This window comes from Leptidea sinapis, chromosome 40, assembly GCF_905404315.1.
Source record: "Leptidea sinapis chromosome 40, ilLepSina1.1, whole genome shotgun sequence".
Taxonomy (NCBI): Eukaryota; Metazoa; Arthropoda; class Insecta; order Lepidoptera; family Pieridae; genus Leptidea; species Leptidea sinapis.
In genome coordinates this window covers 6,961,084-6,986,843 of record NC_066304.1, presented here as the reverse complement: position 1 = coordinate 6,986,843, position 25,760 = coordinate 6,961,084, and the positions used below count along the sequence as shown (strand labels likewise).

Sequence of the window (25,760 nt, the reverse complement as noted above, 5' to 3'; positions counted from 1 at the left end):
AGCGTAGCATAAATACTTACCAAACCTTTTTGATCTTAATGATCAGTTTCTACCTTAACAAATTATATATTATGAATACTTGCTTATTGTTCATATTATGCCAAAGACGCTGTATGTGTCTATAAATTTTGTGGAGTTTCCTAATTGACCTATTCATACGAGTATATTCCATCATCTGATTTGTTTTAAATGAGACTAAACCGGAAGTATACCTACTCTTTGAAACGAAAGATTTTTTTCAAATTGGTCCATAAATGAGATAACAAATATACTAATAACATAAAGTTGATTTGAGAACCTCCACCTGTTTAAAAGTAGGTTGCAAATGATGATATGAATATAATAAATATATTTCTCGTAATTAAATATTTTGAAGCTATTTGTCTACAAAATATATTGTCAAAATATTATATAATAATTTTACACACATACATTTTTTGTCAGAAACTTGGACTGTAGAGTACAGTATAATTTCCTTAAATACGGACTTAATTTAAATTAAACAATTTTAAGTTCTAAGTACATAACATCAGTCGTGAGGGTATCTTAAATGAGCAATTCATTCAAACACGTGATCAGATTTCGTACAGCCGAACAATCGGACGCGGTTTGGTAGCGAACCATATTCGATAGTATATCGCACAAAATTATTATTACTACCGTCCGGACCGTACCGAGTACGACGCCGGACCAATTGGTGCGAGGCCACCCAGGCCCACCGGACCGTCCGGAGGTCCGGCCGTACCAAATTCGTTCATGTGTTTGGGCTTTTACATTACTATTTTACATAGCTTCAATTTTTTTGCGTTGTGGGGCTCGTTCATAGCCTGTGCGCGCGTACACAGATAATTTAAAACTACAATCTAAATATATTCAAAATATCAATAATAACTTACAGTCACTCAATGTTTATTAAACTAGCACATACAGAATATGGCCTTGCGATATGAAAAACTAATTACATTCAAAACAGAACCATAGACCACATAATATGTTGGACGGAACATGCCTATTGGACAATTGAAGCTATATTATCTTTGAATTATGATTACAAATGACAATCTGATCTTCTTAAGTAGTTGATTACCCGAGTCCACGACAATAATAACGCACGACACGTCGTTTACTGTAGTCATGCTGTAACCTTGAGGTGATACAGAAAGCAGTTTGAAGAGTTGACGATACGTAGTACCACAATGACTTTTTTGGCATGTCCTCTATCAAGATTATTTCGAATATACAAATGATTTAAGTTTTCTTAATTAACACACATTAACACTTACACTTAATTCAATAAATTTTATTATTTCGAATGAAGTTTTCTTAAGTAAAAAAAACTTTTAAGAAACATATTGTATAAAAATATATGTTTACATGTAGATTACATGTAAACATATATTTTTCAACGGTACAAATTCTATGGTAATGCTAATTCGTAAAACCTGCCTCGGGTAATAAGTAATAACTTTCAAATGTTATTTTTCTGTAGAGAAGATAAGTTTTTTAAAGTGTTAGTACTTATATTTCAAATTTAATTATTTATGAAGTCGGCTAGTAATGAAAATAGAACCTAGTACGACAATTGATCAGGGATTAACAAATTTCAAAATAGACTCGTTACGATCTGTACATAAAAGTTCTGGGGAACAATTATAAATTAGAGTTTTTTGTATTGAAATCTAATGCTATTTAAAATATTATAAATGATGATATTAAGTGTCTATTGTGTTTGGTATTACAAAATCCCTTCGACGCGTGTTTTTCCTCTACACTAGGCATCTTCAGGAGTTTGACTCGTTAAAGTCTAAAACGAGAAATTCTCATTTCAACGTTTTGTGTAACTAAGCGCAATTAGCACTAAATATTATCATTTACGCTATTTCTAAAAATAAACACAGATGTTTTTGAAGTGATCTTTTTTGAAGTCGGTCATAAATGAAATATCATTGTTTACTTTAAAAAAAAATGTGAAATAGATTCTTACATCTTTAATTCACGGAATCGCTATCAACTTAATCTTTGCGAATATATTTCTCAAACTACTAGAGAACAGAAGTAATGTACGAATACAAATTAATATTAATTGATTTAAATTTGTAACAGATAAGATCATAAACATGCAATGGCTGCAAGATGTCACAGAACAATCACACACAAGTCTCTCATGAAATTCGTTGTTATACGAATCTGATGGTGCCCACCCGTCAGAAATAAAAAGTGTGACCGCGATGAAACCCTCTGCTCCGTCTATTTTTTCACATACTGCGAGCATGAAATATACTGTTGTTTGCTCCGTCAAAGTATTGTGGTAATTACTTCGATCAGCGTGCTATGGTAGCTAATAATTATTGGCATCAAACTAAGTTCCGACCGAAACCCAACCAGATTCAGAAGCACATTTTTGGACTTATAGAATGCATTGGTTTGTAGTAATAAATTTAAGATTACGATAAAAATAATCTGTCGTGATAAAATAATCTGTTTTGACTTCGGATTTCCTCCCTTTAAAAAATATATATGCCAGGCGAAAATGGCCTTAACTGCTTCGAGAAAAGGTGTCACATGTTTTTGCTAGATTTAGATTAAGAAAGCTCAGATTAAGAAAGGGTATTAACAATTCTAAATACTTCCAAGTATACCAGTTGGAGGCTCCTTTGCACAGGATGCCGGCTAGATTATGGGTACCACAACGGCGCCTATTTCTGCCGTTAAGCTACTGCTTACATTACTATGTGTAAGCATTACTGTGTGTCGGCCTGAAGGGCGCCGGAGCTAGTGAAATTACTGGGGAAATGAGACTTAACATATTAACGTCTCAAGGTGATGAGCGCAGTTGCAGTGCCGCTCAGAATTTTAGGGTTTTTCAAGAATCCTGAGTGGCACTGCATTGTAATGGGGAGAGCGTATCAATTACCATCTGCTAAACGTCGTCCTCTTTTCGCCACTTTTTTTCATTAAAAAAATAGTGGATTGAGAGCGTCCAGCCTACACCAAATGCATAAGGCAACTTGTATAAATCCGGCGACTGACAAAACATAAAAATAGAATTAATGAATTCAAATGATTTTTTATGCGACAAGAAAGAAAAACTTTATTAATTCGAAGCGCTTAATCACGGAAATCAGTCAAATAATAAAGTAGACGACAATCAGCGTAACCTTCTTATAACAATGTGACGTGCCGCTTGACTTGGTGTTTACCAATGTTTAATAATATTATTTCCGTTATATTATTGCCACTGAGATCGGTACAATCGGCACTATTTATCTATTATTTATTGTAGTTCGTCTATAAGAACGTCCGAATGTTATTTACAGAATAACCTCACGTATAATGAAAAGGACGTTCATTATAATGTATTGGACCATGAGGATAATCGACACCGCAAGTTAGTATTTTTATCGGTACTTTTTTGACAAAAAATGAATATGACAATCTATATACATAAAAGAGAATGTATGTTTGTATGTTCCCTAATAACTCATAAACTCTTCGACCGATCTCAATGAAATCTTTTGAAATAGAATCGTTGAAGCTCAAGGAAGGTTTACATATATAATTTATATGGCAATACAACGTTTGCCAGATCAGCTAGTTTTAAAAAAGACAAATGTGGTGTCGTAGGACACCAGGTAGGAACGAAGTTCCTTCGGCTAATGTAGAATCGACACAAATTGCAAAAAATATCGTTCTAATATTGCTATAATCGTTATTATATAATAATATTGATAATATATACACTACTCGCTTGTGTATGCGACTGTCGCGCCTGCGCACGTCTCATTTAACGGTTTTATTCCACGCACTTTAATCCACGGATTTTTTCTTACGATTTTACTATCACATTTTTTTCAGTTCGGTCGCGCAGCAAAATCCCTAACCCCTCCAAGCCTGCCGTAAGGAACTTCGTTCCAATAATAGATTATTTAAGACTTTAAATATAATTTTGATACAAAATCGATTGAATCCCACCAATTTTAGATTTATTTGGTTTTCCTGCCTTCTCGACATATTGCGACCTTTCGTACAAGTCTAAATCAATTAACATATTCGAAATTGGTGTGTTATAATCGACGATTAACACACGGGTGACAAAGTCTCGATCTCGCAATTATGTTTCGTTATAATTGTGAAAGCGATAAGATGTAAGATCACAGTAATATTGGCTGAGATGATCGATAAATCTGTATACTTGATGATATTTTTAATAAAATTTGTATTTTGCACGGTATAACAATATACATATAGTACGACTGAACTGGGTGCTTATGAAACGTCGTTAAAAAGTTTTTGGCTCCAACGATTTTCATAAAATTTAGTATACAGGGGATTTCAGGGGCGACAAATCGATATAGCTAGGTTTCAATTAAAAAAAATGTAGTTTTATCCGTGTCTTAATGAGAAACAGCTACAATAACACTAGAATACAAAGGTAAATTTCGCCACTACATACAAGACTACAGAAAAATGATGAGAGTGAAATTATAAGATGCGCGCGCATCACTGTAACACAAAAGTAATTTGACACACACTAAAATTTTCTGACGTTTGCGACATTCGTTATTTTTTTTTTGTTTCTTCGTCCATTATTAGGATAGGCAAAGGGTTCAAGTCCGTACAGCCGTATTCGTTATTTAATTATTAATTGTCAATGCAATCGTTGCAAGAGTTTTACGATATTGTTCTTTCTACAAACGTACTACTTTCTACAAGAATAGCACGAGGAATAAATAATTTTAAGGAATTTTGCTTTGTTAGGCTAAAGAAGTGTAACTTCTTGCGTGCATACATAAGTACACTCACACTTTTTTTTCTTTAACTCACTGTGTATATATTTTGTTTGTCCAGAATCTCCGCGTCACAACGATAATTGGTGCGCTGGGAACATGTGCGGGCGCCTGGTTGAAGGTGTTCTCGGTGCCTCAGAACATGTTCTGGCTGGGGTTCACCGGACAGACGGTGGTGGCTATCTCCCAGGTGTTCATCCTCAACGTGCCGCCCCGACTAGCTGCCGTGTGGTTCGGAGCTGACCAGGTCTCGTCTGCTTGCAGTATTGGAGTGTTTGGTAATCAGGTACGCATACGCAACGTTCATTCATTTCTATATATATATATAAGAGATTTCCACGAATATAGTCACTCATCACGATATCTCTGGAACCATAAGGCGTATAGACTTGAAATTTGGTAGAAATATTCCTTTCAGTGGAGTGGAGGTCAGCTAAGAACGGAATTTACGGAATTCTACCCGCAAGAGTTTGTCGGGGCAGCTAGTATATTATATAAGGGATTTCCACCTATATATTGATTCATCATCTCTGGAACTATAACCTGTACGGTGCTCACACATACCTACACTTATTCCTGATGCGCAGCGCCGCATTGGCCTCCGATACAAGAGTCCTCTACTATTACGATCCTGTAAATAATAAATCTAAATCTATATGTTACTACACTTACAGGCAACGACCACACACAAATATTACACACACATATTTTTTTTTTATGAAAATACGGGACGAGACGAGCAGGATGTTCAGATGATGGTAATTGATACGCCCTGCCCATTACAATGCAGTGCCGCTCAGGATTCTTGAAAAGCCCAAAAATTTTGAGCGGCACTACAACTGCGCTCGTCACCTTGAGACATAAGATGTTAAGTCTCGTTTGCCCAGTAATTTCACTAGCTACGGCGCCCTACAGACCGAAACACAGTAATGTTTACACATAACTGCTTCACGGCAGAAATAGGCGCCGTTGTGGTACCCATAATCTAGCCGGCATCCTGCGCAAAGGAGCCTCCCACTTTACATTTTAATTCTGCAATATGAGAATGAATAAGTAGTAAGAAATAGAATATTATTAGTATAAAGTTAATCACTACTATTTAATTATTATAAACTTAAATAAGAGATTAATTAAAATTAACACAACTTATATTTAAAATGCAGTTTCCGTAGTTGTATTATAAAATTAGTATATTCGTAAAGCGCGTTCACGCTAACGAAGAATATAATGAGAAACTTCTATTTTTCCCAATCCTAGTAATTATAACTTTATCGTTCTTAAGACTGCAAGAATGATGAAAGAAGGATAAGAGTGAACTGGCACACCCGAGCTTGAAGAAAAGGTTGCTCCAGCAGACTAAGGGAGTATTATGTCACCTACATTTGATTTGACTTGATTATTTTTGCACCTTTTTTAAATATTTTATCTAAAACAACTTCCATTAAAGTTTTAAATCAACTTTTGTAACGTTGTAAGCCAAATTCATCAATCATAGTTTTAAGAACATTAACAAAATCATTATAATTTTTATGTCGTATAAGAAAATTGCAAACAACAAGTACGATATGAAATTACTGTGCTTATAACCGGAACCGGCAATCATTTATAAGTACCAACACTTCATAATAATCATGAAAACACTTTTAAAACAAAGACGAACTATGCTAAACGACGCAGGGATTACTGAGAAACCGGTGGTCATGGAGTGGCGTGAAATATTCCAAAAAATCCGACCTAAAGATGGAGGTTATATGTTTGAATAAAATTTATACGTGTCGAGGTTGATTCTGTCGACAGCTGATAAGGTTTTATTCCAAATTGAATTTACTGAGTCGCAAATGGCTCGACGAGGAATTACTTTATTTTCATTCAGAAATAGAAACTTTTTCTACGAATATTGGTTTCTTTTTACAAGATTAAAGTAAAGAATCCATTCAGTCGAGACTTTGTTGTCTCCCATAGGTACTATTAAAAATAGTCTAAAAATTTAAAAAACACGCTTTGCTTAAAAAGGTGATCGTTGTAATATAAAACAAATCAATTCCTGCCTTATTCATTATTCGACGGTGAAAAAATGACAATAATTTTATTTTGTAAATTGAAAAATGGAATAAATCTGGCCGTTTAAAGTGGGTCAAAATCGCGCCCAAATGAGTCGGTTAGAAACAAACATACCTACAGGTGAAGCATGTAAGATGGTAACGGTATTCGTAATATTATATTTTGCGAATGCAAATTCGTTTAAATGTAATTTATATAATATCTTTAATCCATGATGATAAACGCTTAAACTCATGGTTTTTATTTTCTCGACGTCTTATTTCTGAGATTCTCCGAAGCAAAATTGTTTGTTTTGTGCTTTTGTGCTTCAAGAATAAATACCTGATAAATTATTCATCTGTATACTCATAATAATCTATATATATATAAAATATGAATTGCTGTTCGTTAGTCTCGATGAAACTCGAGAACGGCTGGACCGATTTGGCAAATTTGAGGTCTTGAATTATTTGTGGAAGTCCAGAAAGGTTTAAAAGGTGAATAAATAGTAAAATGCTGCTAAATTAAATAAAAACAACAAATTTGTTTTTCCTTTGATGTGTCCATAAATAATTTCTATGAGAGAATTTACTGACGCACGGTTTGACAGTTCTGCTGTGAAACAATTTCATTACGACAGCCATTGTTATGATATATTATTGACAAATTCATATAAAAACATTATTTTATGTATTGTATACAGAACTACGTCTGTCGGGTCAGCTAGTAATGGATAAAAAATACACAAATGTCTCTTAGCAAAATACAAAACAGTGAAAGTGTATAATCATTATATGTATATGAATCTTTAGTAAAAAGCGTTGTGCTTTAACTTTAACAGATAATAATCAAAGAGAATTTAAACACTGCATTCATGATCATATTCAGAAAAGACGGTTTGGACAGATTCTTCAATATGAATTCTAAACGTTTGGACAGATTATATAACATTAATTCACTTGTATGTGGCCTTCAGCATAATTTGGTCTTGCTTATTTGCTCCAGAATTTACATACCTCGTAAGGTCTCTAGCCTGTTATGGAGATTTCCAATTTTACTTGATGTTATTGATAGTTCACTTAAGTTCACAAGTATTATTTATGAAAGCGTTTTTTTCTTTGTATTTCATTATCTTTTGAACACATCTACTGACAGGAAAATACTTGCTCGTCTTTTAGTCGTGATACGAAATGAGTATATACTTCATAATATGACATTGTTAATCTTCGTATCACTGGATAGGAAGAAAATTAAATCAACCACATCAAAGCCGTAGTGGCGTGCAGGTCCTGATGAAAATCGACAAATTTTAATTATCCGCAGGGCGTTTGCGCTCATAATATACCAGCTATTTTAGAGCTAAATGGTACTCGTCGGGCGCTGATGTGGGACTCTACTTCAGTCAACGCTCAATCTCTTTCTCAGGTCCTAGCTACTTCAATTGGTGCTGGGGCTGCTGCTGCAATTATGTCGGTCTCAGTGAGTCATTTTTGTGCCAATTGATGTCGAGACACTTCGACCGTGGGGTGTAGATGTAGGTTTTGTGTAGGCTTGGAGAAAATATATATATTGGGGAACCAGCCGCCGGACAACTATAAATATATTCATAGACTCGGAGAGAATGAGATAAAACCGGTTTTCTAGTTTTCCTATTCTTCATCTCTTCATTGTGCTATGGTAATGGTAGAAAGAGAGAATCATTGAAATCTGTAGTACATTCTTTTGAAGTATTGAATGAAACTCGTCTATTAAGCAATCGTTTGGTTGAATGTTGGAAACAGCTCGTCGAGTATACCTATAGTTGTATTACGTATTATGAACCTCGCCTTGATGAAGTTTCCTTGTGTCAGTCAGAGACAGGATAGAATGAAAATCAAGCAGACATCACTTCACGGATTGCCAAAAGATGAGCAACATTTACATGGGTTCAAGCTGTATGGCAATCACGACAAGAGTTAAGGCTTAATATTCCAGGCCCACCTAAATACCGTATTGCTGAACGTGAGATGTAAAAAGTCACGAAGTCCAATTCTCATTCAGGTTTTCCTTAACCGATACTTTCGAAATATATCGGTATTTACTGGCCTGACTAAATTTTAACGCTGCCATGAAGTCCCGATCGATCAACAGATTATACGTCCATGGCACACCCTGTACCACAGTAAGGATTTTTTTATGACAAAGGACGAGACGAGCAGGACGTTCAGCTGATGGTAATTGATACGCCCTGCCCATTACAATGCAGTTGCCGCTCAGGATTCTTCAAAAACCAAAAATCTCTGAGCGGCACTGCAATAATTGTTCTTGTCACCTTGAGACATAAGATTTTAAGTCATATTTGCCCAGTAATTTTCAGTAGCTGCGGCGCTCTTCAGACCGAAACACATTAATGCTTACACATTACTGCTTCACGCCAGTAAATGGAGCCTACCATGGTAAATGGACTTCGTCGCCTCTTACGACACTCTTGGGCCTGGGACTTCCCTATTTTTTTCATGCCACGGGGAGGAACTTAATTCAAGGAAGGCTTGACGAAGAAGTGAGCACACATCATTTTTTTTTTATTATTTACAATGTGTGTCGGGAGTCTCTTATGACAGCGCATTAAATACGAACAGCAAATATTACTTTCAATTTCAGATATTATTTAAACTTCATGTCATAGTAACAGGCCCTCGGTTAGTGCAGTCGAGTCTCTCGGAAGTAGTTATTCAATTGTGTAGGATCACCGTGAGGGGTCGCTGTGATTGAGATCGTCTCATTCACACTCGCTGTTCTATTGCCTCTAATGGCTGATGATCTACCTACACGTCGGTTATATTTGATATTACGACTATATGGCTGGACTATGCAGGAAATAGGATTAATTGACGGAATGTAGGTAGTATGATTCAGAGTTATTATAATGCACTTCGAAGCTTACACAATGCGAGAAAACCCTGGATACCCATAAGTGAGCAATTGGCGGACATCTTCTGAAGTCAGTTTAAAACCAATGAATCCAGCTACACAACCCATCAGTTATCTTATTTGAGCAACACTGGATACCTACTAGATACCATATATACCACACCATACTAGATACGTTCGGGAAGCTACATAAAATCTTCTCGTCCCGAATACCACAGTTTCTGAAGACGAAGGTTTTCAACCAGTGTGTGTTGCCAGTGATGACTTACGGTACGCAGACGTGGTCACTAACTATGAGCCTTATAAGAAAGCTCATGGTCGCTCAGAGGGCAAAGGGCTATGCTCGGAATTTCCCTGCGAGATCGAATCAGAAATGAGGAGATCCTTAGGAGAACAGAGGCCGAGAGAGAAGAGGAGATAGATGGCCGTTGGAACAATAAAGTCCCCGGATACCAGACGCAGTGTTGGTAGGCACCCCACAAGATGGACCGACGATCTGGTCAAGGTCACCGGAATACGTTGGATGAGGGCAGCGCAGGACCGATCGTCCTTTGGGGGAGGCTTTTGTCCAGCAGTGGATGTCTTCCAGCTTATGATGATGATGAGATACCAAGAAGGTACCGGAGGCCGTTGGGATTATTATCAAACACAGCGACTTCAATCGAGAAGACTATATTCAACTGACTATACTCACAAATTCTTTTGTGCGAGTAAATAGAAATTGTGTTTCACAAATTATTTTAATAACAATCTATTCAGAGTGACTCACTCTTGGGTTTTCACCGGATATCCCACTAAAACCCACTCGTAAATTGAATATTTAAAATTCATTGTTGTTAACCATTTAAATAATAATGATGTTGAAGTAGCAGGAAGCCGTAGTAGCTTAACTGTACTGTAAAGAAATGTGAATGTGAAAAGAGTGAAGATGTAGATGGACTTAGGTATAAAGCAGTGGACGTAGTAATGGACAACTACGTCATTGATAGATGAATAAAAAGAATGTTGTCCTAATCCTCTAACTATTAAATTAAAAATTAACCTTTTATCACCTATCATATTATTTTCTTGAACTAATTTTCTCTAGAAAATTTATTGAAGTAGCCGTTACTTTGCGGAAATCCATAACTATACAAATATATGTTGTCTCGCCAAAATCTAAACACAGAGGCGAAACACGTGTTGAATTGTATAAAGACAAATATTGGCGGAATTAACACTAAAGAAAACTCAAATCATTTGTCTAATTTTCTCTTTCAATGAAATAATTTTCTTCATAGAACGTAGAAGTTCCATGAAGACATTCTCAAAAATATTTCCGTTAAATTGTGATCGTGAACATTAATAAAAATATATAGTTAACTTACAACTGGCTGGATAGTCGTAATATGTGGGTCGAAGGACAGCGCTTAAAGGCTTCATTCTATAGCGGCAACTTATGTGTATCTTACGGTAACAAAAAACAGTGAATAAAATTGTATATAAATAGAAAACTTGTCCTTTTTATATGTTACGATACGTTAAGTTCGGGAGTATGAATATTTTAATCACAAGCCAAGACCATACAGTTTCCATGTTCCTTAAACATTGCATTTATAGAATATTTGATGATTCTCATCTAGAATACTCACTCTGTTGGCTTGTTCAATACTTCATCAACACTCGAAAAACCTTAATTGGTTAAGGAAAAGGTTGTGTGTTATTTGGACAACTTGCGCTACCAAATAGTTCCGTAAAATTCATAACCAATAGTCTGTGTAAATTATGTACATATGCTAAATGATGGTCGTTTTCGGGTTCAATCTTCCTTCTTCTAAAAATCGAGTTATCACTTAAATATTTAAAATCCAATGGATCAAAAATGCGATGTTCCGGTGCCACAATCATCCCAGTGTCAGTTTGAACCTTGCCACCTTCCTGTTCCACTATCATGTATCTAGGTGTATTAAACATATGTCTTCTACTAATAAAAAAGTATGTTGTTATGATATCTTATCACAGAAATCAAAAAACTTTCTTCTAAAAAATTACACAGTATCTTTAACTTCCATAACATTCCCAAGCACTGTACAATATTTTTTTTAGGATCTAGGACTGTGGACTACTTCTTCACACAACATGATATGCTGTTGTATAAATTGTCTAAGATTCTATGCTTGAATGTATCAGAAACACATGTTTAAATTGAGAATATTCAACATTGGATATTTGTATCACATAACTTGAAATTTTTATCAAATTAAATAATTATTTCATTCGCTGCATCGTTTAAAAAATTATAATATGCCTTTATCAAAAACGCTTATATTGTATGCTTTTTGGAATACCCACTGTTGTAGATGCCCAGTGATAACTAAACCAACCAAGCAGAATAGCAAGCATTATCTATCTATCTATCTTCTATATATATAATGAAAATTGTCTTTGTTTGAGACTCAATCACGCCTAAAACACTGATCGTATCGATATGAAACTACCACTGTTCGATGCGAAATTTATTCTAGATGGTTTATGCCTACTTATATTTTATTGTATTTGTAATAAGATGAATAAAATTTAATTTATTTCCTTTTAAAATTCGCCGAGCGGAACGACTAGTTGTTTCTGGTATTTATATCATAGTTACTACAATTTCTGGAATATTCATGAATGGACAACACCCACTAGATCTTTTGATCAGCGTATTATACAACTATGATTGTTGATACTTTGTTCGTACTGTACCTATGTAATGGTGTTGGTTGATGACAAAGCGGTCTCATAGCTACTGTTTTTGCATATTATTATTGGAACGAAGTTCCTTACGGCAGGCTTGGAGGAGATAGGGATTTTGCTGCGGGACCGAACTGAAAAAATTGTGATAGTAAAACCGTAAGAAAAAGTCCGTGGAATAAAACCGTTAAATGAGACGTGCGCAGGCGCGATAGTCGTATACACAAGCGAGTAGTGTATATTTTGTAATTTTATTTCTATTTCTATGTAATTTTATGTTGTCAAACAAAAATAAAGAGACATATTTTGTTATTTTAATTTGGATTACGATTTTTTTTTACGTAATTTATTATTTCCTAAAATACTGAATTTCCTAAATACTTTCCTGTACATAAATAAAAACTAATTTGCAAAATTTAAGAGAAAAATCAATAAAACCTACATAAAATTGAACGCGATTTTTTTAAAAATTGTGTCGATTCTACATTAGCCGAAGGAACTTCGTTCCTACCTGGTGTCCCACGACACCACATCTTTTTTTCACATGATAATTGTCATAATGCCGATAATAATGTTTTGCTTGAGACGTCAGGCAACCATGATAAAGATTGAACATCTTCCAGCTGGGCGTGGCTCTCGGGTTCCTCTTGCCCCCGATGATCGTCCGCGCTCAAGGAACCACCGACGAGATCCGGAGTGACCTGCAGCTCATGTTCTACCTGATCGCGGGGCTGACGAGCGTGCTCTTCGTGCTCATCGTCCTGTGTAAGTTATTTACTTGTCTCAGGTGTTATTACCCAGTCATTGAAGCTGAGGGTAACAGGCGCTGTGTGCCGTGATCGGTAACAAATTGTTTAGATTTTAAAGAGTTTGAACTCGGCTCCATCAAAACTCCGGTTTTCGTTTTTTAAACTATAAAGTAGTATATTATAGTATTTAATATACATATTAAAGTCCGTGAGATCGATTATAATAAATTCGTGAACATAATTCACAATGTTAAACTAAGATGGCGGCTGCAATATATCTTAAATCAATTTCCTAATGTGCAAATATTGGGGATGAGCAGGTTATCCAGTGTAAAGTAGATCCTGTAGATGATGAAGCCACACCCTGAGAGTTGAATAAGACTTATCAAGACTTACGAATACGTACGTGTGCACATTATACAAAGATGCTTCGTCATTATAATTGACAACCGTAATAATATAGACGAACGTATGTGTGTAGTTTTCCTGCAATCTGACCTCGTGTGACGCGATATTTATAACACACTTCATGACAACAGCAGCTTAAGTTTTCATAAGGTTTGGCGCTGGTCTTGATTTTTAATATGTCGAGTCTGGAGCACACTGAACATTTTTAACGACCTAAATGTCTTTTTGCTCACGGAAACTTTCTTTCATAATAAACACCTCAGCGTTTTTCGTTTCCGCAGAATTATTATTTTGAAATCTTTCGCTGGCGTACAAGTATTTATTTTCATGCTTAAAAATGTCATATTTACAAGTAAAAAGAATGCATGTGGCTTATAAGAATCTTTATACTATATTTTATTGTAAAACATGGATTGAAGACTGGAAAAGAAGCTAACACTGATAAAAGAAATTTACTACATTTACTTCATATTCGTTATACTAACTAAATGCTTATTACGGCAAAGATTAGGATAATATTATTAAAACCATTTATCGACAAGCGTGTAAGAAGTTTTATTTAAAATACATATTATAAAATACAGACTAGTTTAGTTTCACACTTGAATATTTCATAGTTAAAAGTATTATGTTAGTATGAAGTGATTTATATTGCAACGGATATCATTAAATTGTTAGGGACTGAGCACAGATTTCTGTAGAGCAGTTATAGATACGTGAGTCACTGTCAATCATATATAAAAGACATCAAAAAATCAAGGTGGCTAATCCAAAATCGCTAAACAGCTTGGTATAATATCGAACAATGAACAAATGTACCAACTGCCTCGATTTTTTCTCCCAATAGTCCCAAAAATCCATTACTTTGTTAAAATATTACTAAGACCACATTTTGAAAGAATAACTATCGATTTTTTTTCGATTGAACATTAAAGTTGGTGGAAGCTATCTAGATTTGAAGAAAGCTTGGATTTAAATTCATGAGCACGCAAAAGACTCCAGAAAAAATATTAATTGGTTTAATTTTATTTTGTTTCATTGCGATCCTCAATTATTGTATTTTTTACTACGAACTTTTAATCTTAATTTATTTGTGTAGCATTTAGGGCACAATGTAGTACCTTTAACGTGGTCTCTGGATTAATGGAGCTGAATGATCAACCAAGTGAAATTCTCATAAATTCATTTCAGTTGATTTCAATTCGCTTGGAAAGACTAAGATAAGGAGGCCATTATTTGACGATGTCATTTATTACCATAGCCCTATCGTTAGGTCGTTCTATTATGTAGACTCTGAAGATATTTATGATGATATATTTGCCAAATTAAGTAACTACTATTATTATATTTCTACAGAACTTTATATTGTTAGAACTGAAAGAGAAGTTAGTATTGTTGATACAAACAGAGTTTTGTGAGTAATAATAGCTTAAAATGATATAATACAAATAAACTTTGAACAACCGAGTGAAATAATAAATAACACATATTAACACATATTAAGGAACTGATTTTACGGAAGATGAGGACAAAAGAGTAATCACCACCGCCCAGATTCCCTTGAAGTACCAGAGGAATCACAAGAGCGGTTGCCGGTTTTTTGGAAGTTTTTTTTGTTTCATCCACTCTGTTTAGTGAAACTTAACGATTTGCTTACATGGTACAGTGTCTGTGAAGAACGGTTATAAAGTTGGTATCCCTTCCCGACCAGCCCATTTCACAGCAAATTTATGTTGACGATATCATTGTCAAATAACAATCACAAGATACTAGAATGTTTTACAACTCCATATTGGCAAGCAATGAACTGTTTTATTATAAATTTACTACAGATTCACATTGGTGTAATGGAATGAGAAGCCAACCAAAAAGTAATTAAGTGTGAGTTATTGATATGGCTTCAAGCACACACAATTCAAATATTTTCTGGAACAGAAGGGCAAAAGAGCTTGAAACATTTATATTTCTCATTAACAATTTTACTTTCAAAGTTTACTAATTTTTTAACGTTTTTATTTAGCGGGCAGATGACATCTCATCGATGTTGAATTTCCTAAAAAAATTGTTAAATTATTGTGTTACTGGTTTCACTTTTCCTAATCTAGTTTTTAACCTCTTCCAGTCTTTAAAGCAGCTCCATCTACGCCCCCTTCAGCGGCTGCAGACCTTGGGAGTGAACTTGATTCCAACTTCCTGCAGTCTCTTAAGAAGCTGATGACCAATCGTAACTACGTACTTCTGCTCATCTCTTACGGACTCAACGTTGGGGTCTTCTACGCAATATCCACGCTGCTAAATGAACTCGTGCTAACTTACTACCCGGTAATTTGTCATTCTTAAATGAAAACCTTGGAAATTAATACCGTGAAAACAAAAAGAAAAAACAATGTTTTGAGAATCGATGCATAGAATGTAGCTAAAGTGTTGTATTTCTCATTGGGAAATTACAAATCTGCATGTACTATTTACTAAACCATATTATTAGAGCACATTCCACAATCTCCAAAGTGATAAAACTGTTATTTGTATAATTCTACCACAAGGGGCTTAGATCCACGGAATGCTTATGTTTGCTCCAAACATTCTAAAAATATACTCAACAAGTATTTCTTTTGTAAATTTAAATCTCACAAATTCTTGTAATGTTTGGCTGTGGCTAAAGAACGTTAATTCTGTGACTACCAGGGAGCGAATACAGACGCAGGTCGCATCGGGCTGGTTCTCGTTGTGGCCGGTATGGTTGGATCCGTGGTCTGCGGTCTCATCCTGGACAAGACTCACCGCTTTAAGGAGACTACACTCGCTGTCTACGCCGCCTCTGTCATCGGCATGTTTATCTTCACGTTCACCCTCGATAGCGGTCATATTTCTATCGTCTACTTCAGCAGCATTTTACTAGGGTAAGAAATCAAAAACTATTTCTATTAAGCTTATATACTGTTATTCATAATAATATTTTAAGAATTATATTTATATTGTTTCTTTATCATTACAATCAGATCATTGCCAAAATAAATAGGTAGAATTTGTAGTAGTCGTCATATTATTATGATCTTAAGTGGATATTGCTACTGTCGTGGTAATCTATGTTTCATTAGGCTTAAAAGTAAAGTGATAATTATGTAAAATATCATTACTTACAAAGTAATAAATAACAGCAGTTTCATAAATGTAATTGTTAATTGGGATATCCTTTGGCCTTCTAAAACGTTAGTAGCGCTTGTTATCACATTAAGTAATCAATATAATTATATTTCTGATAAAATACAAAGATGTCAAAGCTGTGTGCAAAAAATAAAGTGGAAATGGGCGAACGAATGGATATGATACGCGACAAAAGCGAAAAAAGGACAAAAAATAAAACTGAATGGTATCCACGAGAATTCAAAAGAAGCAAAGGGCGACAAAGAGAATACCTTAAAACAGTGGCTGGTCCAGAATATATGATAATGGCGGAGATAGAAACATGGAAGTTTTTGGAGGTTGCCTATGTCGAAGGACAAGCTGTTAAGAAAATCATAATGAATTACGGATATAAAAATTGCAATTAAGTCTTATTATATTCGTAGCTGCTGCCTACGACGAAATCTAAATTTATCGTAATAATATGTTACCTATTTGTTGTCCCGATCTCTTTGTAATGCTAAATAATAGAATAGATTTAATGCAAAATTTGAATTAAATATATTCAATACAAGGAGATATTACGTACCGACAAACGGTCGAACAGACAAAAATTGTATAAAGTACTTTTTGGATTCGATATTGTTTGAAAGGTTACTTTTTTTTTTTACTTTCTTACGATTTAAATATATTATGATTCAATTACGTGTTTAGATATTTTGATGACAGTCATTAAATGCTTTGTATTTCAGTTTCTTCATGGCGGGCTACCTACCGGTCGGTTTCGAGTTCGCATCAGAAGTGACTTATCCAGAACCAGAAGGAACCACTTCTGGAATACTGAACGCATGTGTACAGGTGTGTGTGTTTTAATATATTATTTATTTACATATTAAGTAGGTATATCAAATCAAATCAAAAAGCTTGTACGAAAATAACACTTCTGAATGTCAAAGTTATACTTACGACCATTTAAAACTACATCGGAAAAGCGTAACTTCATGAGAAGAAGTCAAGTAAAATAATCAACACTTAAAGCTTCATTTACTAAGCAATGAAGCGTATGAAAGAAAACTTTTCGGAAACAAAGAAGTTTTCGATGTCCTTGACAAGCTAAGTTAATTAAAAAATTAAATAAATAATAGAAAACCCTAAAAGATTTATGAGTACAGTTGTTGCATCACAACGCTGCTATATGAAGCTGTAATATGTATGTGAATCATGTTTCACGAAAACTTTTACGTAGACAATAAATAAATCATTATACAGCTTAGAAATCTATCAAATTTCTTTTAATGTTATATGTTCTACGACATTATTACTAACAAATTTGCCAATGATCATTCTTGCTAATAAAAAAAATTCAGGAGTTTTATTATGAAGTTTTTCTTAAACTTATTTAAATATTTAGAATGATATCGAATATATTGTTCAACCTAACATAAATAATACTGAATACAAAGTACAAGTTTCTTTGTGTTATTAAAATCAAATCAAATCAAGTCATTTATTTGCATAGATCGAGTGGGTACATTGGTGTCAAATTATAAGTATAGGTGCTTACAATCTGCCGGGTAGGAATGCAAAATGAATATTTTAATAATCCTTATTCTAAGTTTATAGTGAAACGTAAACAACAAGATATAAACAAGATTATTCCGTAAAAGAGCATCACTCAAATATTCGAGTACTTACCTACTATCCATTGAAATATTATTGGAATGTCAAAAGTAAAAATTAATATTACCTATGTCTATAAATGTATGTAGGTACTAACTGTAGATTCATGGCTGTTAAATACTCTTTAAATGAATAATATTTCTTCGTCGATAAAAACTCTCTAATTTTATTTTTAAAAGTTATAATATTTACTAAAACGTACGCTTTCTCAGGTGTTCGGTATAGTATTGACACTTCTATTTGAATGGATGCTGAAGGAAGTCGGAGATCGATGGGCTAACCTGACTCTCTGCGCTATACTCGTCCTCGGAACCGCCATCACGGCTGCTATTCGTCCCGACTTGCGACGCCAAGCTGCACAGAACAAGGCCTAAAACAACAGTAGGAATAGGAATAAATAATGTTAATATTTATCCAATACAAACTACACAACGAGATATCTACAAGGAAGTAAGGAACAATATACCTACCACTGTAGATTCAGTATTCGGAATTTTGTTTAAAAGCATTAGAAAAGAATATGCTGTACTTTGTCTCTATTCTGAAGAGCTCATTGACTTGACTCCTGCACTTCAATTCTCGCTGATTGACGTAACTTAGGAGTAGGTTAGCAGTATTTTTTCACAAGTTGGAGGCTCCTTTGTACAGAATGCCGGCTTGATTATGGGTACCACAACGGAGCCTATTTCTGCCGTGAAGCAGTAATGGGCGCCGTAGCTAGTGAAATTACTGGGCAAATGAGACTTAACATCTAATGTCTCAAGGTACGAGCGCAATTGTTATGCCGTTCAGAATTTTTGGGTTTTTCAAGAATCTTGAGCGGCACTGCATTGTAATGGGTAGAGCGTATCAATTACCATCAGCTGAACGCCCTGCTCCTCTCGTCCTTTATTTTCATAAAAAAAAGTAGGTCAGCTCACCATAGTCTGAATGCGTGGCTATATAAATAGTTATCAATAAACTGTCTTGTATTTGCTAGAAAAGCCATTTATTTTCTCAAAATGGATTCCTTCTGTATCTTTGATGTCAGTATTAACAGAAGTACCGTTTCGGGAGCATAAAATGGCGCTCTGAGAGTGAAAAATAATTATTGTAAGAGAAAGATGACATTGTAACGATGTCTTAAGTTATTTCTACTTTATAATGATTATCTTATCCCAGGCTGTCTTATTCCCTTAAACCTTTATTCATGTATAACATCTTAACCTTAACTGGATTTTTTTTTTAAATAAAATTGTATACACTTACCCTTAAAACTATTTAGTATTGTAGTAAAACGCGAGTTTGCAAGTCGTGCTAAAGTAAAATAAATAATAATGAAAGATGCTACATAACACATCTTAGCAAATATCTATAAATTTGTGCCGTTATCTTGATGGAATGGTAAACATAACTATTAATATTTTATACAGTATTACTATGTAATATTCGTAGCGTAGAATTGCGAGGAGTATATCGATGAGTGGTTCCCATCCCTAACATTCTATATTACCTAATTTAGATAGAGAATGTCGGCACAAACATACTGTTAAAACACAAATTAATGAAAATTATTTATTGTATTTTTTCAAATAAATTATTTAATATATATTAATGAATTATAGTATTGTATTGACGGGTGATACGAATATTATCGATGACAATAAATACAGTGTCTACGGAATACGGAATTAGTGTTAATAGATTTTGAATCTTGTATAGTGTAGCTTATAACGTCATAGTATAAATAAATAATATTAAGTAATATTATTTTATAATAATTCTACAATTCTCAAATATTTTGTAACGTAACTTTGTAAATTCTATTGACGTTTCGTAATATTTTGATTTGGGCCTAATATTGAACTTTTGAGAAATCTTACAATGAATTTGTTTTACAAGGGATACAATTATGCATAAATATAACAGTGTAATCAAAGTACTGTGTACAAAAAGAGCATCGCAAGTTTTGTGCAATGAAATATCAAGTTTGCTCGGCTTATCACAATATGTGCTGGGACCCTAATCCTTCTGGATAAAATAGGCACAAAACTATAGGTAAATATCAAACAAATAAGCGATAATTCAAATCATTTCAAACTAGTACCTGTTTCATTTGATTCTCTGAATATTAAACAACAAGAAAGGGTTAGACATTAAAAGAACATAATAAAAAAAGAAACTGACCAGTCTTTAAAACAGAATGTTTTCATTAAGAGTACCCAATAGACAAATTATTGTGTTTTAAAACATTTTTAAAAAATATAATATTACCTCATCTATTATAAACAAAACAAAACATTCTATAAAGATTTCCGATGAATAAATAATTATATTAATTAAGGTAACTTTCGGAGATGTGCGTATTCGTGCATGAAATTTTACATTTTGAAAACCGTATTTTGTAATGATATTTTAAACAAATACCGATATGACGAAGTCAAATATATTCGAAATGTTTTATGAATTTCAATTTTATGAAATGTGTTTTGTTCTAAGTAGGTACCTATTTTGTAATATAATGTAGGCGTCACAATCTAAAGTAAGGTCTCAACAAGGTCCCTATTTAGCGGACATCGCAGTGCTATCAGTTGCGCGTGTGCGAACAGTATATTATACATACAGGATGTTAAAAAAATCCTGTACTATATCTTATATTGGTATCAAGTAGTGAGAACAAATAATAATAACAAACAAACGAACAAATAATATTGATCTTCATAAAATAAGCACATTAAAAAAAATAAGAAAAAAGATTATAAATGTACCCAAGTATAAGAGTTTGCAAACCTCTGCCTGCGGCCATTTTTATTTTTCCCCGCCCACACACCCATTCCATTAATTCATGCCAAGGGCGCGCGCGCGGCAAAAACGAAAGTTTTGTATAATAAACGTCGCCCGCCATATTCGTTTGAGCCGCCGCACCGCGCTGCTGATGCTAGCTATTAGACCGAGGCGCGGGCCTTAGTTTACTGATAAAATAAATAAGTCAGGGGCTCTCAAGATTTTTGAAACATCTAACATGAAATGTTCTCTTTATCGTAGCATTTAATCTAAGGGGTTTGGATATATTATTTTATTTTTAGTGGTGTCTCCGCATTCAACTTCATATCAATTATCGTACAGGGTTTTTTTAACATAGTGTATATTATAGGTGAATAAAATTTAGTTTTTTGTCGAAAAATGTACCAAAATCACGAACTAATGATGCCTGTTACAAAGGAACATCATTAATGATGTAAAATGATGCAGTCTCAGTTCTATTTCTAGTGATCTTGATTTGAACACATTTTATTGGATTAAGTATCATTTGTTTACATTACACCAGTTTTATTATCCAGGTCAGTTTGAAGAAGTCTTATTTCAATCTGTGAATTAATTTCTTTATAAATTTTTAAGTCATCTCCGAACATAGAACATTAATTATTGTTAAATTAGATTAATAAAAGCGTTAAAAAGTACAGGACCAAGATGTGAGGCCTGGGGAACGCCTGATGTAGGAAAAAAGGTATAAGAAATATTACCATTTGAGATAATCGTCTGCCTTCTGTCTTTTAAATAAGATTGTATTAAATTTAATAGATTACCATAATTCCAATAGAATTTTAATTTTGATAGAAGTATTACATGGTTTACTTTATCGAAAGCACTAGAAAAATCTGTGTAAAGCAATCAGTCTTAGTTTTATTGTCTAAGAAAGATCTAAAATTAAATTGGACAATTTTTTTTTGAATATCTTAGGACAAATGCTTAAGATTGATACGGGCCTATAATTTTATAAATGTTCGGGACATTTAATGCCTAGATAATATTTACATTATTTATTAAAGATAGTTATTAATGCTAATAGATAAATATCTGCTTATCTGTTGTAAAGGAAGGTGGGCAACTGTAAGGTGTTTTTCATTACTTTTGGTTCAAATTATTAATTAGTTTACTTTGAAGCAAAGTTGTAGTAATTATCATGAAAAAGTAGATAACAGGATTTACGTATATAAATAAATTTTATTGTTATTAGTAAGTATTGCGTAATATTTAGGTAACATTCTCTCATTTTATATGCCGGAAGCTAATGATATTAAATTCGAAATATTATTAAATTTATTTGGACAAAGGCAACTATAGTGAATTTAGGATCATGTGCGTATATAATAACTAAGATATATTTTTGGCAACAAATCAATTATATTACCGTGATTAAATCTTTGTTCAATCCAAGCTGATAAATTTTAAATTATACCTTCTAATATCAGTATTAGTCTATAAATCTAAGTATTTACTACTAAAAACGAAATGGTCTCAAATATTTTAAGGTATAATACCCATTATAACTCTTCATTTGATTCATAACTACATAACGCGCGAGTTGAGTGCAGAGTTCTTGAATGTGATAGTGTTGTGACCGTATTACAATTGATGACGATAATCATGAATGTGTCGATAAATTTACACAACGCTTCAAGTTTACTATTTAACACTAGGTTAAAATGATGAAAAAATTAATAAAATAATTAGTAAATTATTATTGTTGATTATTAGCGGGGGTAGAGCTTTTCGCTCTATACCCCGGCCAGACTGCATTTAACTCGCGCGATAACTGTAGGTTTGAATATCAATTTCCATTGTATAAATGAAAATATCTTGCCTTGCCAAAGTAAGTAGGTAATTATCAAGTGAGTAAATATTTGATAGTCCTTAAAAAAAGGTCTTCTAACCTTCTGCAGAATCATTGCAATAGTCAATTGTAACATGACGACGATGTACAATTATACTTTAACCAGACAATGAAATATAAAGTTATATTGTTTATGAATCTTACAACGTTTTGTTGCATCTGGGAGTTTTGTCATAGATGCTTTAAACATCGCAGATATGATAAAAATCTCAATAAAATGTATATTTACAGTATTGGTCGCGATCTCTTGTAGACAATGAGTAATAATGGATATTTATAGTGTGTTGAAACCATATACATACAAATATAATGTGGTTGTTTAGTTGTCGCGGAGAGTATGAGTTTGAAAACGAAATGTCTTTCATCGAATACTTTAGTGCTTATAAGCTATTGTGTGATAAATTGCGCCAAATTATAATTTGTATGTTAGACGCGAATGGTAATATTTGCGTATAAATCGTATAGTTCTGTCGATTTTTAATATCAGATAGTAATATATATAAGTAATCCAAATATGTTAAAATGTTCCATTGCATAGAAAAGAAGTACCGTAACACAGTGGGCTCTCAAGGGCTAATAATTTAGATAGGTAGTAAGTATCCTGGACCACGTACCGGAAGACGCAGTGTTGGTAGGTCCCCCACAAGATGGACCGACGATCTGGTCAAGATCGCCGGAATACGTTGGATGAGGGCAGCGCAGGACCGGTCGTCGTGGTAATCTTTGGGGAAGACCTTTGTCCAGCAGTGGACGTCTTCCGGCTGATGATGAAGTATCCTGGAATAGTTGCCTATTTTATTAACGTATTACAAAACTGGAAACACTTATTAGAAGTAGAGATGTACTAACTAGGGCCATTAGATCGTGTTCATAAAAACAGATGATCTTAGAACATTTATGATAAATGACAAAATTGATAAAAAAATTTGCTGATAGCCGAAAATAATATTTTAATTTTGTGCAAACAATTTTTTTTTTTATTTTGAGAGAAATCTTTACTCATCACCAAGCAAATTTTATACAGAGCCCCGCCAAGGCACGCTACGCCACTGGGTCTAAGTAACACATTAATTAGGTTCTATAAACCTAGCAAGGCTTGTGATTCAGTGTTACTTTAGCCCTTAATTCAGTAATAATTTGACAACGTGGACGATGCGAGATTCGAACCCGCGCCTCCATCGGTTTAACCGTTCAGTAAGTAAATAACAAAATTGTTTATATTTCAAAAAGCGACAACTAAAGACAATGTCCTGGCATACAATTAACAGGGTTGAACAGATATTAGTTGTATGTACTGTGTGTTATATGCTGGTTAACATTATTTAGACATTGTGAATCGCAAACGATGGCTCTATTCGATAAATAGATCGCATGTAACCTATTCCTAACTTTCCTTGTACATTGTGAAACATATATATTTATTTGATCGAAGATAGTTCTTACGTTTTTATCTAATTATAAAATATACTTATAATAATAGTGATTACAACCAGTATTATGGAAATTTTGTAACAAATGATATTTATTATTTAGTGAGTCACTGGTTCGAAGGATGACCATAAAACCTAATTGTTGATAAGTAATTAAGTATTATAATATTAAGTTAATGTAATGAATTTTATCATTTTTTATGTAAGTATAATATTTGAATTAAATAATATGGATGACTTGCTTGTTTTTATTTAAATACGTCTTCATAATATTTATTCTGATAAAATTTATCATAATACATACATAATTTCACACACGTATTCCTCTTACGCCTTACGCATCCACTAAGTAAGGATTTTTCAAAATTCATAAGGGATGTAAAATATGAAACTTTATATTCCGTTTAAAAGCTTACGTCCGACTATGTAGATATTTTAATTATGTACCTATAAAGAAAAGTTAAAGAAGTTCCAAGAAACGTGCGCGAGCGAAGCCGCGGGTAAGAGCTATATTATTATATAAAAGCAGACACTGACTGACTGATCGATCAACACACAGCTGAAACTGCTGGATCTAGAACCATTTTGCACTATAATACTTACGTAGGCGTGCACCAAGGGGTAAAAAGGGGATGTAAAGTTTGTATTGAACAACGCGTTTTCTTGGAAGGAATTTCAGGTTAAGCCAATGTTTTTTTTTACAAACGGGACCAGCGGAAGGTGTTTCGGTGATACTACTATACTAGGCCGTGTAATCTGCCCAAAACAGCGTACTAAGCCATCACAAAGCGACTCAAGGCGTAGCGCTATGCGAAAGGTACGACTCTGATCACATGGCACTACTTCTACCCCTAATGGATCCAAGATGGAATGTCTCATACCCCTGTTATTGTTTGGCACCCAAGGCCTTCCAACCAGATCAGAACAGTACAAATACTGCTAACTGCCACTGAATTAGGTAGGTATAGCAGTACTATCCTGGACGAACACTGTTAGTCGTACTATTACTAAATATATCAGAAAGCAGTTACATTCACTGTAGAATTCAGCCAAAATCTATCAACAAACTACTTTTATGTTGATAGTAATCCTTCATTGTTCCTTTCTATACGAATATTTAAAAAAACTCCTTTTAAAAAAATATGTAGCACATACAAATAATAGTATTTTTTTAATATTAAAGGTAAAGGTTTGCATAAGAGGTTTATTAAATTAAATTTTTAGTTATTTGATACTTTCAGATTTGAAGTCGGTTTTTTTAAATGTA

The 25,760-nt window shown here is 33.8% G+C and overlaps 1 protein-coding gene across 4 annotated transcripts in view; it reads left to right on the top strand.

The window, feature by feature from the left end:
- LOC126976267 (uncharacterized MFS-type transporter C09D4.1) overlaps positions 1 to 24,730 on the top strand; it is a 79,958-nt gene extending 55,228 nt beyond the window's left edge. For all 4 annotated transcript variants that reach the window (XM_050824527.1, XM_050824526.1, XM_050824528.1 and 1 more), the window contains 6 exons: positions 4,849 to 5,073; positions 13,073 to 13,214; positions 15,729 to 15,928; positions 16,292 to 16,506; positions 17,482 to 17,587; positions 18,622 to 24,730. In XM_050824527.1, the coding sequence (XP_050680484.1) occupies positions 4,849 to 5,073; positions 13,073 to 13,214; positions 15,729 to 15,928; positions 16,292 to 16,506; positions 17,482 to 17,587; positions 18,622 to 18,783 (1,050 nt within the window). In that variant the 3' untranslated portion in view covers positions 18,784 to 24,730. The remainder of the gene's footprint in view (positions 1 to 4,848; positions 5,074 to 13,072; positions 13,215 to 15,728; positions 15,929 to 16,291; positions 16,507 to 17,481; positions 17,588 to 18,621) is intronic.
- The last annotated feature ends 1,030 nt before the right edge of the window (positions 24,731 to 25,760 follow it).